Source organism: Periplaneta americana, chromosome 17 (genome assembly GCF_040183065.1).
Source record: "Periplaneta americana isolate PAMFEO1 chromosome 17, P.americana_PAMFEO1_priV1, whole genome shotgun sequence".
Taxonomy (NCBI): domain Eukaryota; kingdom Metazoa; phylum Arthropoda; class Insecta; order Blattodea; family Blattidae; genus Periplaneta; species Periplaneta americana.
The window spans coordinates 48,380,608-48,399,931 of NC_091133.1; the positions used below are offsets into that span (position 1 = coordinate 48,380,608).

The window sequence follows — 19,324 nt, forward strand, 5'->3', positions numbered from 1 at the left end:
TGGTAGTTATATAAATTTCATTAAGTAAATAATGTTGTGACAGTTTCGAATGGAAACTGTGTGTAAGCAATCTGATTAGTAGAAACTTCGAAGAAAAAAATACGAAAGGGACATAATTGTTCCGGGTCTTCACTGACTTGATTGTCTTGCAGAGTTGCAACAGCTGATAATGAAGATATGTCACGCTATTCACTTAAGACCTAAATTCTGTTTTACATTTGATTTAACTTTGCAAGATTCCACACACATCGTAAACGTAATGCATATTCGTAACTTTTACGCAATTGATGAACTGTATATGCTTGTAAATTTAATCATTCTGCTTCTGCTACTTTATACTTTTTACTAGTTTCGTTGGCGGAACCAAGTGTGGGTGTGGATATTACTTTCGTAATGTTTTCTAGACATGCACTATGTTCCCATCATCTCAGGCACAGTCTTTAATTTCAATGTCAATTGTTATGGAGTACAGACGCGAAATTCTGTTGTGATTTTGAGTGTGTCTACATACTATGAAACTGATTTGACATTTTTAGAATTTATTGTGAATTGAGGGTTTATAAAGATTACATGCATATTATTAACACAGTCTAGTATATACAGTCACGAAGCTTAATACTTACTAAATATGCAAACGTAGACAGTTGAAATACGCATCCATACATAGTTGCTCACCACCAGGATCGCTACTATCGCCTCATCACAAAATCTTTCCCTAGCAGACCATAAAATGTATTGTACTTTAGATATCGTGTTCTTTTGAAAAAATTAACACCGTCCTTCCACTATTGAAATATGAAATACATAAGGTTTATATATTATTTTCATCACCTTCCCGGACCTTTCGGAAGAAGGATAACTTTAACCTATTTTTCTTATAATTTATAGTACTACAAACGTCTCCTTGTTTCATATTATTATTCAAACTATTGCATTTTAGCCATTTACATTTATTACAACCGATAACGAACATTTCACAATTTACATAGCTTTTCACAAAATTTCGAAATACGGCACAGTCAATGCTTTTTCGATCTAGACCAGGCCGTAAAGTTTGTTCGGGTTTTCTATTTCAGTGTATGGAGCTCAGTGAAATATTATATTATAACTTTATTGCTTATCATTGCTAAGCTTTATTTAGTGTAATGTGTCCATAAGTTCCGTTTACTTCTTGTTGCATAATATGTTGCAGAAGTAATTACAAAACTGTGTTATTTTAATGTGAAGAGAATTTTACATGTTAACATAATCTGTTCGCGTCAACATTTCAAGTTTAGCATGGAAGCTATTTTGAGGTATAATAAAAAAGAATTTATATTGTGATTTCAATTTAGCACATCTAGCCTACGTTTCTTAATTTTAGAGAAAACATTTACCATACCACTCCTATGAAATTAGTGTACGTACAATTGTGTTACTTCGTCTCTTAAGTAGTAGATAAATACAATAATTCAGTACTCAATTGTAGTATTAAAATATAGACAAAGTGAATGTCCGGGGTATCATACATGACATTATGCTTAATTATAATGTATGAATGCGAATTTAGGAATGTAAGTAAAATATAGTAAACATAATCTATAATTTTCTTATGAATGGCAAGGCAGCAACTGGTAGGCTACAGTAAACATAACCTATAATTTCAACATATCTAAATATCCGTGCGGTGCAATTGAAAATTATTGTATCGTGCATAAATGAATGTACAAGAATTTCGCAATATTTAATCGAAATAAAGGCAGGTATTACACATACGAACAACATAATTTTCACAGCAAAAATAATATTACTCACAAGTGAATTATGTCTGAAGTGTCTCCTAATCATAGTTTTAAATTTTATTAATGGAATTACACTACATTTTAGAGAAACATATGTTACTGTTTATGCATTCCAACTAATTTATATGGTTGAAACGCCGCCCCTCGTGATCGGGTTAAGCGAATTACATGGTCTGCCTTACGGCCTGTATTAGATCACGATGGCTGTGGCACAGTCTATTGTTCCTAGTACTCACAGTGCTCCAAGCGGCTAGCAACTATCGCGAAATTTGCAAAAAATCATCTGAAGATAATTAAGAAACCAGGCATTTTCAACCAATGCAACGAAGCTACTGAGAGTACTCGGGAAGTTCCACTAGCGCATGCGCCATGCCAGGACATTACTCTATCACGTACACGCAGTCGCTTCGCGCAACGTATAGTTTCCTAGCTGTGGAACGAGTGGGAAAGTTACTTTATGGACGCGCATCCTAATGCGCTCTATTTTATACTCTGAAATTCAGTACTGTATCCCATAAAAATAATTTTTATTGTAATCCAATCTTCAAAGCTTTTCATGTACACTGATATAAAAATGAGGGCAGTCACCCAACTTGGTCTAGTGATCATTGTGGTTGTCACTGGATCCCGGGTTCGCGGCTTCATTTTCGGCAAGGATGATGTATTTTTTATGGCAGTAGATTTATTATCATTTATTCTTGGGAAGGGAAGTCAAGATAATAAACTCAAGTCGTAGATTTATAATCTAAATTAAGAATTAAATCTCTTGGCCCGTTCTGTCTCGAAATTCTTCACGTCATCTTATCGAGGAACGACTCAAATTCCACTTTTCCGCTGTACCATAACGAAAGGCAGCCTTAGCTACTCTTGCGCCTGGCGTACGCTGGATATCATTTCTCCAATATGTTCTATATCTTTCAATAATTTTATTGAATACCTCCCCGCAATAAGGATGTAACCGCCAAATTACAATTCATGTGTCAGGAGTAAGGAAAAATATCTATGAGGTATATTTCATTAGGTCATTATCTATTAGCAGAACCATTTAACTAATCAAGGATACAAGTTTCTATAATTATTTCATGCAATAAATTATTGTTATAAATGATGCTTCAAAATTACGTTTTCCACAAAAGTCACATATTTAAATAATTTGATACTATAACCCTTCTTACTTCTGATTAAGATTCTGGCTGAAATGTACATCTTTATCTCACTTGACGATGTGTCAGAGGAAGAACAATAATTGTTTGTATACATCTGAAATCAGATTTGTGTAATATGTAGCTAATAAGTAATGTATACAATGTAGGGGAAAGGAAATAGTCACTCTACTCCATTATCTCCTGGCCTAGTTGCCTCATAAGTGATACCATGTTGATATCACTTGTGAGGCTCAGACCTATCTTTTTACAATTGACTAAACAACAACAACATCCCTTTTATAGAGAGAGATCTTCAATTGTAAATGCAGTTAATTCCAGATGCAATTCTTGTAACATAACTAATGAGCTAATGATTATTCTATTCTTCTACAAAACTAAAAAATCTCATATCTGATTATTCATTTCTCCTTAGATGGTGTGAAATTAATGTTCAACCTTTGCATTCATGCAGTAGTAATGGCAATGCGGTGACTTTGTACAGTTTCAGTGATTTTTCCTTTTCGACTTTATGCTTTTATGGTCATTGTGTTGTCCAACAGATTCCTTTCAATATATTTAGTTTATTTCAACATAAACTGATAACTAAAATGATGTCATAGATATCTAAAGTCACTCATCTATTTCATTATATTTCTGTCTACTACAGTTTTACCTCGTGTGTTTTAGTGCTTGGAACGCCATTACTTAGGTTGTACCCCAGATCATATATAGATTGCTCATTCCTATGTTAAAATCGGATGCACATTGAAGAGAACAACCGCCAGGATAGCCATCCGTCCGCCGTCAACGAACACGATGGCAGTACAGTCGCTAATGCAGTTCGAATGGGAGTTATGACTTGGCTCCTTATGTAACAACTAGATGGCAGCATAGTAAACCTGACAAAAGTTGTTACCGTCCAAGCCTATAACGCCGAGCAATCTGGGTATATATGATCTAGGGTTATACATGTTGAAATTTTTAATCAGTAACATGGCTTAACGTATAAAGCCCTTTGAACTTGATTCTTAGTTCTCCCTATAATAAGTTGATTATCACAAAATAGTAAGGTTTTAAAATTAATGTTGCTAATAGCCACTGAATGCACCATTTTTTCAGAATTATGTAGGCACATATATTCAAATAATGGGCAGTAAATCGTTGTATCTTTTAGATGAAGTCGACCTGGTTGGCAAGTTGGTATAGCGCTGGCCTTCTATGCCCAAGGTTGCGGGTTCGATCCCGGGCCAGGTCGATGGCATTTAAGTGTGCTTAAATGCGACAGGCTCATGTCAGTAGATTTACTGGCATGTAAAAGAATTCCTGCGGGACAAAATTCCGGCACATCCGGCGACGCTGATATAACCTCTGCAGTTGCGAGCGTCGTTAAATGAAACATAACATTTAACATTTTTAGATGAACTCGAAAAGTATGGAAGACTCATTGACCAGGTGTACTGTAACATGTGTTCATTAGCATGAACCTTTGACAGAAATGAGAAACAAGAGAAATGGTGGCGATATGACGCTGCTAATTGACGGCCTATTTCCTTGTGATCGGTAATCCGACGGTTAATAGAAAGACCACTTAATAGAATACTCAGACAGTTCATCATTCTCGGAGACAATGAAAGAGGATCTGTTTCCCAACCAGGTACGTTTATCAATACCTCACTGGTTGATGGGCGTTTAAAGAGAGTCAAAATGAGCAGAAACATGTCTCGGTTGTAATGTTCTATGTGTCACAAGCTTTTGATTCTGTAGGCGTTCATCATTTCTCAGTCCATTTCAACATCACTCAGATTGTAAATAATCATTTACGCTCCTAAAATATATTTTAATTAAATTTTAATATATTTATCAATTTCTTTTTTTTTTCTTCTTCTTATTCTACTTTGTATATACTTGTAAATCATATGTCAGTATAATGAGGCCTAAGAGTATACCTACGTTGGGAGGCAGCTTGTTGGGAAGTGCTTTACACGAAGTAGAGGAAAAGTTTGAAAAAGAAAAAAACGAGCGGAGCGAGCTAATCTATTTCTGAGATTTTGTCATGCACTACAAACATGTATTTATAATATTATTTGTACGATCGTATTTTTAAAATTGGAAAGTCAATATATTTTACAATGAAAATTTAGAGCAATATTTTTCCGAAGTCTTCGCAGAACTGGTATCTGTAAGTAACAATAAGTGCACTATAATGGGTATATTTCAGTATAGTTTAATGTTATGAAGGATGGTTTCCCTAGCAAACAAGTTTCTGAATGGGAATTCTAATTTTCAAGGCCTAACAACTATAGCTGTAAATACAACAAAATAGAACACGAGCTCGCACAAAATAATTTATTTATATGGAAAATTATTCAATGTGCACAAAAAATTGTTACAAATATAATACTGTATTTATGTACTATACAGGTTAAATTAACTAAGATGGTATTAGTACAGTCTAGTATATACAGTCACGAAGCTTGAGTTGTGAGGGTGCTAGTAACAATAGACTGTGCCGGTGCTATTTCGCATTGTCTGTAATGAGGCGATATTAGCGATCCTGGGTAGCTGCGAATATATTGAATAAGCAGTCGTGGACAGCCGATAAGGAGTGGTCCTCCAGCTTGGGGGTTGGGCGAAGGGCTAACAACCCATCACCGTAAAAAACAGATTGTTACGAAACCTAACAATAAGCCTCGGAATGGGACTGATTCTCCGGCACGACCACAGATCCAGACGTTTGAGATGGGCAGGGCATGTAGCACGTATGGGCGAATCCAGAAATGCATATAGAGTGTTAGTTGAGAGGCCAGAGGGGAAAAGACCTTTGGGCAGGCCGAGACGTAGATGGGAAGATAATATTAAAATTGATTTGAGGGAGGTGGGATATGATGGTAGGGACTGGATTAATCTTGCTCAGGATAGGGACCAATGGCGGGCTTATGTGAGGGCGGCAATGAAACTCCGGGTTCCTTAAAAGCCAATAAGTAAGTAAGTAAGTAGTCAGCAACTATCCATGGATGCATATTTACTACGTATTGAGCTTCGTGACTGTATATACTAGACTGTGGTATTAGTGTATTCGAGTCCAAGTGTATCATTTCATTTTCACTTTATTATCTTATTTCTAAAGCTTTCTCAAACGCTTTGAGGTAGTACCTCTACCATTGGACTACTTTCATTTGGCCAGCAAACAACTGGAAGCAACAAAATTCGCTTTCAAGTTTTTCAAAAGGATAAATAGGAATGTTTCATTGATAAATTATCCCATCTAAATCTATGCAACAAATTTATATAGAACAAGCAAATTCCTTTAAATATTTGGGGTAAAATATATCCCAGAGAAATTAATCTGTTTGAAAATGAAAAGTGAATAAACGAGTTGGTTTCATTGTAACTTCCAAAATAATTCTGACCTACTATCACGAAAGATAATAGAAAATCTGTACTTCATTCATTGACGAGAGTTATCTTATCAAACTCGATAGCTAGTATGTAAAGCGGAAGAGTAGGAGAAGGCAAAATAGTGTAGGATTAAGTATCATCACGACAAGCAGTCCACGAAAATCCTAGGTATCTTATTTAACGATCTCGATAGGTAATGTCGAGGTTACTCAGCGTCGAAATTAAACGTGAGCAAGAAATGGCAAACAAATGTCGCTTGTAACCCTTTAACACGAATAGGAATAATTTCATCCTGTGATTTTACTGGTATATAGGAATACATCTGAATATATACTAGGAAGTCGCATAGCTATTTAAATGGGATATAATGGAAAGCCATTGTTGATTTTCAGTATATCTATAGCTTATGGGCTTCCGAACCAAGCGATCTGAGGTTCAATATCAGGTGTGGGCAACGGAAGAAATTTATCTTCCGTCCAAGCAAGTGAATGTTTCTCTTTGTCTTATGATAGTCCTATAAGATCTCATTGGAGATCGTGAGTCATGTACATTGATTAAAGCTTAGCATAAGAGATTATTATTTTGTATATACACGGCGTTTTGTATGCAGTTTGGTTCGAAATTGTGTTATAATACAATTTATTATATGAAGGACATCGTCCAATGTAATGATGAATGCTCTTATTTTTCCAAATAGTGAATTTATTGTTAAGTTGTTGAAAAAGATTCCTCAATTCCCTCTGGGATTCAAGAATGGGTTTGATGTATTTTACTACTCCTCTGGTATTGTTTTTTTATAAGAATAAATTTACAGTACCGGTAAATATGAAGTCTTATTTAGCCACAAAGATATAGGGAATGTGTCCGTGATCATCAGCAATCACGTAGGCATAATTTGTTAAGATGTTGTCTTCAAAACTGTTGTGCTTCTTTTACCATTTCAGCAAGATTTAGTTATAATTCATAAATTAAAGCAGTCGTTACTTTTCGTGGAATTGAAAGAGCATTTCGAACTGCATTACCTTTGAACTGAATTTTGTAATGCTTTTTAATGCTTTCTGAACTATTTAACAATAATTCCGGATACAAATAATGGGCCACAAAGGAGTTTTCTTTTTGGCATTAATTGCATTCTTATTATGTGAAAGGAAAGGAGACGTATCAGTGATCATATATAATCAAGAGTTGTTGTTCCTCAAGAAGTTTTCATGAAAACGCTTGTGTTTTAGATGGACGAACATTACAAATATGTCATTCCTTGATAACACTGGGACATCATAAATTTTTAGTTATCCATTTAGAATTAGAATTATATCAGAAATAATTGTTTGAAATATATAAAATTCTTCCCGCGCCGTGGCGTCCCGGTCTAAGGCATCCCGCCTAGGACTCGCGTTACGGAATGCGCGCTGGTTCGAGTCTTCATGTGGGAAGATATTTTCTCATGAAATTTCGGCCAGTGTATGGGACCGGTGACCACCCAGCATCTGATGCACTTGAGGAGCTAATATAGGTAGCGAAATCCGGTTGCGAATACCAGCTATAACGGTTGGGGGGATCATCGTGCTAACCACACGATACCTCTATTCTGGTTGGATGATCGTCCACCTCTGCTTCGGCATGTGGGCGTGAGGCCAGCAGTCGACTAGTCAATAAAATTCTCTTTCGAAAAATTATTTCATTGAGAACTATAAATATTGACTGGTTTTGATTTTAGTGCCTATTATGTATGTATCATGCTTAAATACGTCTTTGGGTCCTTAGGATTCAAATTCCCCATTACAGCTATATAAGGAAGAAATCTGAAGTGAACTTCAAAATAGTCTTATATGTAGCACACTTTAATAACACATCTGTGTATATAGATTGTATACAATAAACAAAATAAATTGTTTAATTTCTATGGACTAATAAATGAAAATTGTGTCTGTAATCGAAATAAAACCACATAACTCCCATGACACTGCAGCACTTAATTGTTAATTGTGATATTTCTTCACACATTCAACACTCCCCAATCTGATTTGATTATGTCTGCCCCTTTAACTCCCAGCATCATGGACGGAAAATTAGTGTGTGCTAAAGGGACAACTGGCATAATCGAAGCGTCTATAACCCTCAGACCTTTCACTCCGTACACCCTCAACCTAGAGTCCACGACGGCATCAGGGTCGGATGTAGGACCCATCTTGCATGTACCACAGAGGTGCCATATCCCTGTAGCTAGATTTCTGGCAAAACATGCCCAGTAGCTATCCGAACCGAAAGGCAGATGTTTACATCCCGGTAAAGGTTCATCGAAAATTCTTGAGCCGTATTTCTGAAATGCTTTCGTATCGCTAAGTCTCAAAAGTGTCTTAATGCCGACAACCTGGGTTTCTAAATCTTCAGGATGCTCAAAGAAGTCATGATATATAAGTGGCTTGTCAAATGGATTTGTATCTTTTAGTAATATTCTACCTCTGCTTTTTGGTTTCAGAGTTAACGGAACTGCCGTCCAACTATGGACCTCCTCGTATTGCTTATAAACAGAATCATATAAAATGTGGCTAATTCCTAACGCCTTATGGAATGTCTTGTCAGTAGAAATGCTAGCTCCGAAAAAGAGTAGTTCTAAATCAGGATCACCGTCTATACTTGACGGGTTTTTTGTATCGATTAACGCTATTCCTTCACATCCAGCTGGTACAGAATAAGGACCTTCGTGACGGTACAAATAGTCTACTGTATGCTTACCATCGTTTAGTAAATCATCAACCAACAGTGTAGCTGTCTGGTTTAAAATAAACGTTAAACCTAAAGAGCCTGGATGATCCATAAGATTATAACCTACTTTCAGATCCTGTATGACTGAGATACCCTTTTCTTGCAGATGTTTTTTCGGTCCTATACCTGACAACATTAGGAGTTGAGGGGAATTCACCGCACCTGCAGACAGTATTACTTCTCTTTTTGCGCGAACGATATACTTCTTATTGTTGTTAATGAATTCCACACCATAAGCAGACTTAGATACAGGGTCTATAAGAATCTTTGTAACTAAACTATTCTTCTTTAAGTGAAAGTTTTTTCGATTTCGTATAGGATGTAGAAACGCTCTGGATGCACTCCATCTTGTTCCGTTTCTCGTCGTAGTTTGTAGAAAGCTGAACCCCGTTTGTGTTTCGCCGTTATAATCCACAATTCGGTGTCCCAGCTCTCTTCCACCGGCAACGAAAGCTTCACCTACTGGAGTTCGATATGAATTGTAGTTGATAGTCACTTCTCCTCCTGTGGAATGGTAACGCTTGTCTTTTGCAAGTTCCGGTATGTTCATATCTTCGATCTGCAGGAAATATGGTAAAACATCTTTAAATCCCCATCCCGGATTACCAAGCTTCTCCCAATTATCATAATCTCTACGGTTTCCTCGGGTATAGATCATGAAATTTATCACACTAGTGCCGCCAACAACTTTCCCTCTCGGATACGAACATTGCCTATTCGTCATTCCGAGACAAACATGATCAGATGGTTCTGTTTTGTATTTCCAATTTGCTTCGGAGAATTGAAAGAAAGTCGTTAATATAGGTATGTCCATTATATAGTTTTCTTGTCGTCCCGCTTCAATGAGAAGAACTTTCCAGTCTGAAATCTTAGAGAGTCTGTTAGCCAGAGCACAACCCGCAGATCCTGCCCCCACGATGATGAAGTCGTATTCTGGGAGTAGCTGTTTTGTGTCTGTAGGTTCTTGACCGAAATGATTTGATCCCTCTCTGATAAGTTTCAATACTCCTTCTGTGAGTCCCCAGGTGCTGTTATTCATGCCCCTGCTTTTACAGATGTTCAGAATGCATATTTTTATCAGCAGTAGCGTCCAGCGTTCCATGATTTAGTTTCCTGAAACAAAAAGAATGTTATGTGTATAATTCTGAATAAGATCCCTTGGAACAAAAGGAACACTGCTAACTGTGGCTGTCCATTTTTAGATTAAAATTCCTATATGAAATAAATTACAAGGAAATCTTGTATATACACATCACAAGTCTTATTAGAAAGTAATTTAAGAGAATATACATCAAGGGATACAACTACAAGTTCTAAAGTACGAAACCTACTGTCCCTTTTCCTACCCATGGCTTGTCAGTATATCTTTTCATTAATAGTCTTCCTCGTATGTAATCGTGAGAACTTTGTAACTAGTTAAACTGTTCATAACATAAATACACGTCAAAAAAATGATTTTGGTACTCCATCGGCAAGTCTATCGTGCTATCAAAAAGGAGTGCGTTATATGGCAGTAAACATTTTTAATAGCCTCCCTATCGATATAAAAAATGAAACTCAAAACATAAAATTATTTAGGTCCAAATTGAAGAAGTACCTAATTTCTCACGCCTTCTATTTTGTAGGTGAATTCATGACATTCAATAACACTTCATGAAATTGATACTAAAACTATGTGTTGTACTAGTAGACTATATTGTAAATCTCGTCTGTATATATTTCATCTAGACTGTGACTATAAATTAAGATTTTATAATAGTATTAAGTTTTTTGACTTGTTCCATATTCTAGCTGTAAGCATGTATGAATACCACGGAATGTTAATAAATACAATACAATACAATACAATACCCGGGAAGGGGGACTTGCTCAGCAAGTCTTGCTGTATGGCCTTGCACCGCGCTTATGTTACGATGCGAAGATGTCACAGGAGTGAAAACTTTTTGAGGTTAATTTTATTGCTTTTGAGTGAAATCGTATTGTTTATTATGACTTTATTAAATTTGAGGCTATAACATCTCTTGTTTTATACTAAAATTAGATACTCTATTAATTTATTGTAAATTATTTGTAAGAAGTCTTAATCCACGAAAATATTTATAATAAACAGAATGAAATAAATTTGTTAATAAGACTATATAATCAACCAATAAATCTAATTACAATAATTATTATATTAGCTTCATGTTTTTTTTAACATTAATTGTTGTACATATTTTCCAAGGCGGAAGTTCGTTCTGTCGGGTAGTAGTGTAAATCGCGTAATTATGCACCTCTTTTCTGCAGATATTTCGTAACAAATTCTTTGCCGTTTTTGAGTGACGTTTTCACGTTTTCTTTTTCTGGTTGATTGCGCATATAGACCCAGTATAGTATAAACATTTTATATTTCTCCTTTTTATACTACTGTATTCTTAGTGTCACAAAGGATAAGCAAAACTAAAGGCACCCCGCATCTCTCTAAATTGTGTGACAATACACATGTGTCTATTTCTAGAATATAGTACGATACATGTTTCATCGTATTAGTTTGTGTAAAAGATGTAGAATATAATATATTTAGCGAAATATACTCAGTATTTAAAACATCAGTAGAGTTTACTTTTTATGTTACGGTATGTCTTATACTCATGTGGCAAGAAGAAAGCCGGTGTTATATCCTTCTCAGTACCTTTTATGCTAAATCACATGTAGGTACATTTCCCCCCCTCTCCAAAAAAAGAATGAGAAGTTGGAATATTCCATGTTCCAGATACAAGACACTAAGCATGATCGGAGACTCCGACCCCAGATATACAAAATAACGCGTAATCCATTTATTTCAATTCAATCTATATGGATTGTTGTTGTAACTAGTTCCGAAACCCCTGAAAAATTGAAAAAAAGTTGTTTTAAAAATATACAAATCTATATAAGTATCGTGCAGTAACATTGAAATTTGGGCCTTGATGTCGAAAGCTTCATAACTAGAAGAAGATAAGTTTTCCACGTCTCATGTGCAATGCAGTAGGTTCGAGCACTATATCCGCGAATCTTCTTTTATTTCCTTTATAACGTCAGAACGGAGCTGTACAGAGTCTTGGGATTAAACGTACGAGCAGTACAAAATGAAACTGGTTTCCGGTAAGTATTAATGCTCATAGACAATAGAAAATTTAAAACTGTATTATTTTAATTCAATATTTATGGGAATATATATATATATATATGTGTGTGTACTTATATATGTATGTGTATATATGTGTATTTATAATAAAATACGTGAATCTGGAACATATTAACAAAGAGTAAATGATTATAATTCAGATATCATTTTAAGTGAGGTACGGTAATTTTTTTAGTAATAACATTGAAATTTAGAGTGTTTGTGATAAGCATTAAGAAACTAATTAAAAACAATAATAGTTAATTACATTTAGATACTAACCGTATGAGCCACCGGGGCGAGTGAAGACACGAGCATTTATCCAGCCCATTGAACTTTCCACAGGCAGGTGCTGTTCCAAAGTGCTGATAAAGCTGTATCACGACAAGTACAACAAAGACCACGATAAAGTCCACGATAAAGTGTTCCATGTCGGGTCCTGAGAATGGCAGGAATTTCGCATAGTCGCTACTAATCCATACTTGATTCTCAGTATAGGTCGCATTCTCTAGATAATCTTATATCCATGCAGCGCACAATATGTTTCCTGTTCATTTCCTCGTGTGAATCGAATAGCATACTGAATGAATTGGTCCGGAATCCTTTTCGGTGCAAATGTTTTGCTAGACAATCGTGGCCTGTTGTAGGACGGAAGGAAGCAAACTGCCACTCTGGAATTTGCGTAATACGAGTATCATGCTTCTACTTCATTTTCCGTACACGTAGAGTCAAATTATTCTGATTATTATTGCTTATCTTATCTTGGTCAGTATCGTGATTCTTGTCGTTGAACTTGTCGTGGTGCTGATAGTGGTTCTCCTTGTCTTTGTCATGGTCCTTATCTTTATCCTTGTTGACTTTGTCCTGATCTTTAACTCAATTTTTGTTGTTTTTGTTGTTCATGTTATGTTCTTTGATGCGTTTGTCATACAATAGTCCTTGGTTTTTCGTTGTCATGATCCTTGTAAAGGTCATTGTAATGATCCTTACCGTTCTCCTTTTTGTCTTTGTCATGGGCTTTATCATAGCATTTGTTGTTTTTGTCACGGTCCTTATCGTGGACTTAGTCCTTATTGTTTTCCTTATCATAGTCCTTGTAATCCTTATCGTCGTTTTTTATCGTGATTCTTTCATCTTCCTTGTCGTGGTCCTTTTCGTGATTCTTGTCGCAGTGCTGTTCGTAGTCCATGTCATGATCGTAATTGTGTTCTTGTCTTTGTCCTTATCATGGTCCATATAGTTGTCTTTCTTGTTTTGTCATGACCCTTATCATGGCCCTTGTTGTGTTTGTTATGATGCTTACGTGGTCCTTGTCCTCTTTATCACGTTCCTTATCGTGATTTTTGTTGTCCTCATCCTTATGATCATTGTTGTCTTTGTTATCGCCCTTATCGGGGCGTTGGTGCTTCTCGTGATTCTTCTCGAGTTACTTGTGGTCCATGTCGTGTTCCTTACGGTGATACTTGTCGTTTACTTTATCTGTGTCTTTGTTCTTATAGTGGTGCTTATAATTGTCTATGTCATCGCTATGGTCATTATCGTGGTCCTTGTTGTTTCTGCCACAATAATTATCTTAATATTAGTCCTTGTGATCCTTATCGTGGTCATTGTCGTAGTCAGTCTTGGTTCTTGTCTTGATCCTTATCGTGGTCATTGTCATGGTCCTTATGACCATTATCATAGTGGTTGTCGTGGTCTACATCATGATCCTTATCGTGATCCTTATCGTAGACCTTCTCGTTGCTTTATCTTTGTTCTGTCCTTGTCGCTCTCCTCATCATTGCTCTTGTTTTCTTTGTTCCGGTCATTATCATGTTGTTTCATGGCTCTTCTAAGCCCAACCGTAGTCCATGTGGTGATCCTTGTCATGATGCTTGTTTTCCATGTCGTGATCCTCTTCGTAGTCCTTGTCTTTGTCTTCTTCGTGGTCCTAATAGTGATATCTTTGGTGTGTTACGTACTGTGCTCCTTGTTCTTTTTGACGTGGTCCTTATCATGATCCTGTTTATTGTAATAGTACTTATCGTCTTTCTTGTTTTCGTCATGGTCCTTATGGTACTTTCTATCTTTGTCATGATTCTTATTGTGGTATTAATTGTCTTCATTATTGTCCTTATCGTGGTCTTGCTCCTTATCGTTATCTTGGTCCTTGTCGTGATCTTGGTCCTTATCGGGGCAATTTGTAGTCCATTGCGTGATCCATATCGTGGTCGACGTCTTGGTCCTTATCGTGATTCAAATTATTCATGTCGTGGTTCTTGTCATGGTCCTTGTTGTCCATATTGTGATCATTATAGTGAGCCTTATTATGGTGCTTTTTGTAGCCAGTGTCTTGATTCTTATCGTGGTCTTTGTGGACGTCCTGGCCTTTGTCTTGGACCTTATAATAGTTGTCTTTCTCGTGGTCGTTGTTGTCTTTCTCATGGTCCTGGTTCTAGTTGTAATCTTTATCGTGGTCCTTGTCTTAGTCATTTTCGTGATTCTTCTGATCTCTCTTGTGGTCCTTGTTGTATTTGTCATTGTCCTACATTTGTCGTTTCAGAATAACATTGTTTTCCCCCTTTGGTATGTGACTTTCTGCCGTATAGTTCCTTTCATACTTTTAGAAATGATTAAAGATCACGGACGTAATCAGGGACCCTTACCAAAAATGGACAGATAATTGATAACATAACTAGTGTGTGGTTCAGAATAGAGTGGAAATACGCATGCACTGCCAGATGACTTCCTGCATGCTGCGTCGATATCGTGTGAACTGCGCTGTAGAACGTACACTTTCGCATCACCAACAGTCATCCCATTCTTTTCTGGGGGCCTGTACGTTGCCAACCCAAATCAGCAGATTGAATAGGGTTCGTTGCATATCCAGCTTCTGAGCGGGCGATCTGGGAATACTATGGAATAAAAATGTAACGGACGTAAAAGGAGTGAAAATACTCTCAATAAAACCCAAATTGCGAGGATTTTTAAGCTATTCATTGTATATGAATATTTTTAATTCGGGGCCTCTTATTTATCAGCGTGATAAATTGATATATTGAATAATTTTTCTTGTTACCTATACATACATTGGAATCTTTAGTTAAAGGTAATATTTCCCGCAGTTTACGAGTGGTAAAAAATATTACTTCGTATGTTTTGAGATCTGAAGAATAGAAAAAAAATTTTTTTTTTTTTAATTTTTCTTCGCACTTTTTTTTATAAAAGAAGAATACAGATAACAAAATAGTTATTTATGAGACAAGTTGGTAAGGATCTTCTTTCTGGCACGAGTTTCACAAACTTTACACTCGTGCGAAAACGATGCGAAATATGTGTCGTACAATTTTTTTTTCTACGATGGAACAAATTTTCATTCAATGAACATTTCAAGTTGGAGAGATTATAAGATCACAATGCCATGGCCGTCGAAACTCAGAACCACTTAAGAAATAAGTATCCCTGGAATGATTGCCTATTTTATTCATGTTGACAAACTGGTCATATAATCAACAAAGCGGTTAGGAACAGTTGAATATTAAATCTTGTTACAATGAGTACTACATGTAAGTACAGAATAATACGAGCTAAAATGTACTGTAGATATTGATGTATAGAATATTTTTTTCTTCTTTGTGTTACTTGTAATATATAATGATATTTCGAGTTAATTCATTAATTCCCTTCCAAATGAAGATTGTACATTGAATCTTACATTTACTTAGGCAGTGCCTAAAATGGTTACTTACTTTTTTACGTACTAGTGTTTTAATGGGTCACTTTAGGCTCTGATAACAATGGATAAAATGCAGCTTTACGCATTGACATAGGAAAAATAATTTCAGAGCAATTCCATGAAAATGTCATATCGAAGTGAATTTTTTTAATTAACGTGGGGATATTTTTGTTGAAGAAATATGTTTATTTATAGTCTAAGTTGACTTATTCCATTAACTAATGTTTCAAATGCTCTTTGTTTTAGTCTATAACTTGCTGCAGATCTTGTCATATTGCAAAATTACGTAAGAAAATGTATATTTAATATCAAAATTTGGACACGTAAATTTGTTTTATTTCAATCCCTCTTGTTTATATGTCATATTTTGGTCTTTCCTTAAACTAAATATGACAATAGTTCGAGTATCCTAAGGTTCTAAGTAACTTAAAAGCATTATACTTATTTGTACTGCAAGTTACGGTCAGTCAGACACAATAAACATACAAAAACTCTTCCACACAACACAGTAACTGACAGGTTAAAATTTCCTTCGAAGTTCTACGTAATCATTATATCGCTAACCAAAAAGTATTAAAAACATCTTCTAAAATAATTATTTCATTTTCCGCTGCAGCACTGTGACTGACTGACATGTCGCGCTCGCCGTTATGCTGTTCTTTCGCACTACGTACACACTTGCTTGGGAGACCTTGCTAAACTTACACATTAACTGTGTTAAGTGGAGCAATGTATGGGGAAATCCGAGGAAGAAAGACAACTTGAATATAAACTTGTCTGAAGAAGTAAGGAAGTCCACACTTGTGGAGTAACGGTTAGTATGTCTGGCCGCGACACCAGGTGGCTCGGGTTCGATTCCCGGTTTGGGCAAGTTACCGGGTTGAGGTTTATTCCGGAGTTTTCCCTCAACCCAATATGAACAAATGCTAGGTAATTTTCGGTGATAGACCCTGTACTCATTTCACCAGCATTATCACCTTCATCTCATTCAGACGCTAAATAACCTAAGATGTTGATAAATGTTGTAAAATAACCTACTAAAAAAAAGCAAGGATGGTATAAATGGCAAGAAAAGAGACACGTTGAAAAGAGTTCAGGGAGAAGAAGAGGTAGTTATTGTGAACATATATAACAGCAATAGGAATTATGGGAAATATAAACTGTGACCAGCGTCACCATATCTTAATAGCTAAGACAATTATTGGCGGATTGTTAGGAACGCGCCTGGATAATGCAATACTCTCGAAGTTTTTTATTTCACTTGACAGATTAATTTGCAGCTTTTAAATCAGGAACTTTTTTATTGTTTCTCCGTCATTGAACTGTTTCAGATTACGGGCGAGTTCAGAAGAAATTGAACAAGAGCTAATAATAGACTATCCGATCATGTTTTTTTTTTTTACATATTTGTTCTCTTGAATATTATTTATTATTGCGTTTCCTAAGGCCATTTAATATATTTGCGCATTCAAGGAACAAACATAATCATATTTATTATTCTGCACAAATTTCATGTTAATAAATTTCCTAGTAGTAGCCTGAGTATAAACAACATTTTAATTTATCATATGTTTTAATTTAGCATGTTCTTTATCACATAAGGAGTAATGTAGTAAATTAAATTTATTAGTGTCTAATAGGTATTTTGAACATAACATAAAAAGTAAGTATGTTCTCCCCTTCTAAACAGTAGGCCTAATAGAACGTTTTTTTTATAATAATTCCCATACATTGTTGACAACTGTTCAAAATCAACTTACTATAACCATTAATTGAGTTATATTGCCTTTAGAGTAATTAATTAGTTGAAATGAGATTTACCTCGTCGTAAGAAGATTGCATTTAGTCCTTTAGTTTCTTTAGTAATCTCCTACTCTCTTCGCCGATAATATGAGCGTGGGTATCAGAATGTTTAACTTCAAAATGACGCTTAATGTTGTACGGTTTTGCCCGTACATTGGTATAGCATATTAAACAATGAACATTGTTGTCGTCAGATTAGACAATATACAAGCCCTCCCAAGAGGAGTTAAATCCTGAACAGACTGTCGACGTACTTTGCTTCATTCTTATTCAAAACGGTTAAGTACGACTGATGGAACGCATAACCCAGCAATGCCTGCAGAATATCATCGAACAGACGAGAAGATTTGATGATTGTATGTATGCCTTCGTACACCACCACACCGCAGCGACAGAGAGGAGTGGGGATCCGCCCTGGGCAGGCACAGGGCAGCGTCAGGGCGCCCTCAAACGCTGTGTTGGAATGGTCTGACCCAAAATTGTTAAAATAACGTAAATCCTGTCTGCTCGCTCGGGAGCATTCGGCACGGTTCGGAAATGACCGCTGACAGGTTACCTCAAACAAGGAAATAGAATCATGGGTTACGATACCATGCCGATTATATAACGACGATTCGTTACCATTCTTTTGAACGACGATTCATTGGTATTACGAATCGATTCTTACGATTCTTTATTATTAGTCGTCCGAGTGAACGTTTCGTGAACGAATCGACTCAACTCTACTGTAAATACAACAAAAAAAAAAAACACACACACACACAGAATCGGGCATATAATAATTGATATAGCCTATATGGAAAATTATTTCATATGTACAAAACATTGTTACAAATCTAAGTCACGTATTATCCTTTGAAAAGAAGTGTATCCGAGACCTAGGGTATAATTTCATTTTCATTTTATTACCTTATATCTAAAGCTTTTCCAAACGCTTTGAGGCAGCATGGACTAATTTCATTTGGCCAGCAATCAATTGGAAGCAACAAAATTCGTTTTCAAGCTTCTCAAAAGGATGAATAGGACTGTTTCGTTGATAACTGATACTAGCTAAATCTATACAACAAGCATATATAGTATAGACATCTTCCTTTAAATATCTGGAGTAAAATATATCCCACAGAAATGAATCTGATTGAAAATAAAAGTGAATAAACGACTTAGTATCATCGTAATCTCCAAAATAATTCTGACCTAGTGTCACGAAAGATAATGGAAAATCTGTACTTCGTTCATTGACCATAGATATCCCATGAAACTCGATAGCTAGTATGTAATGCGGAAGAACAGGAGAAGGTAAAATAGTATAGCATTAGGTATCATCATGACAAGTTGTCCACGAAAATCTGGAAAAATTGTTTAACGATCTCGAAAGGTAACGCCGAAATTAAATGTGAGCAAGAAATGGCTAACAAATTTTACTTGCAGCCCTCTATCACGAATAGGATTATTTTCCGTCCTGTGAAACTACTGGTATATACTATGCATACATGTGAAGATATACTAGAAAGTCATATAGCTTTCAAATGATATATCATTATGGAAATCCATCGTTGATTTTCAGTATGTG

At 35.9% G+C, this 19,324-nt stretch overlaps 1 protein-coding gene and 1 long non-coding RNA gene across 3 annotated transcripts in view; both read right to left on the reverse strand.

Annotated features, from left to right (window-relative positions):
- Positions 1-5,258: 5,258 nt before the first annotated feature.
- Positions 5,259-19,324, reverse strand: part of LOC138693122 (glucose dehydrogenase [FAD, quinone]-like) — a 44,552-nt gene continuing 30,486 nt past the window's right edge. The window contains exons 1-2 of one of the 2 annotated variants that reach the window (XM_069816764.1): positions 12,519-15,345; positions 5,259-10,204 (exon numbers count right to left, since the gene is read on the reverse strand). In XM_069816764.1, coding sequence (XP_069672865.1) covers positions 8,322-10,193 — 1,872 coding nt within the window. In that variant the 5' untranslated portion in view covers positions 10,194-10,204; positions 12,519-15,345 and the 3' untranslated portion in view covers positions 5,259-8,321. Of the gene's footprint in view, positions 10,205-12,518; positions 15,346-19,324 lie in introns of those variants that run through there. The other variant, XM_069816763.1, reaches the window with a different exon arrangement.
- LOC138693123 (uncharacterized) overlaps positions 5,259-19,324 on the reverse strand; it is a 29,091-nt gene continuing 15,025 nt past the window's right edge. Inside the window, exon 2 of the long non-coding RNA XR_011330229.1 lies at positions 5,259-7,708. This is a non-coding gene — a long non-coding RNA (uncharacterized lncRNA). The remainder of the gene's footprint in view (positions 7,709-19,324) is intronic.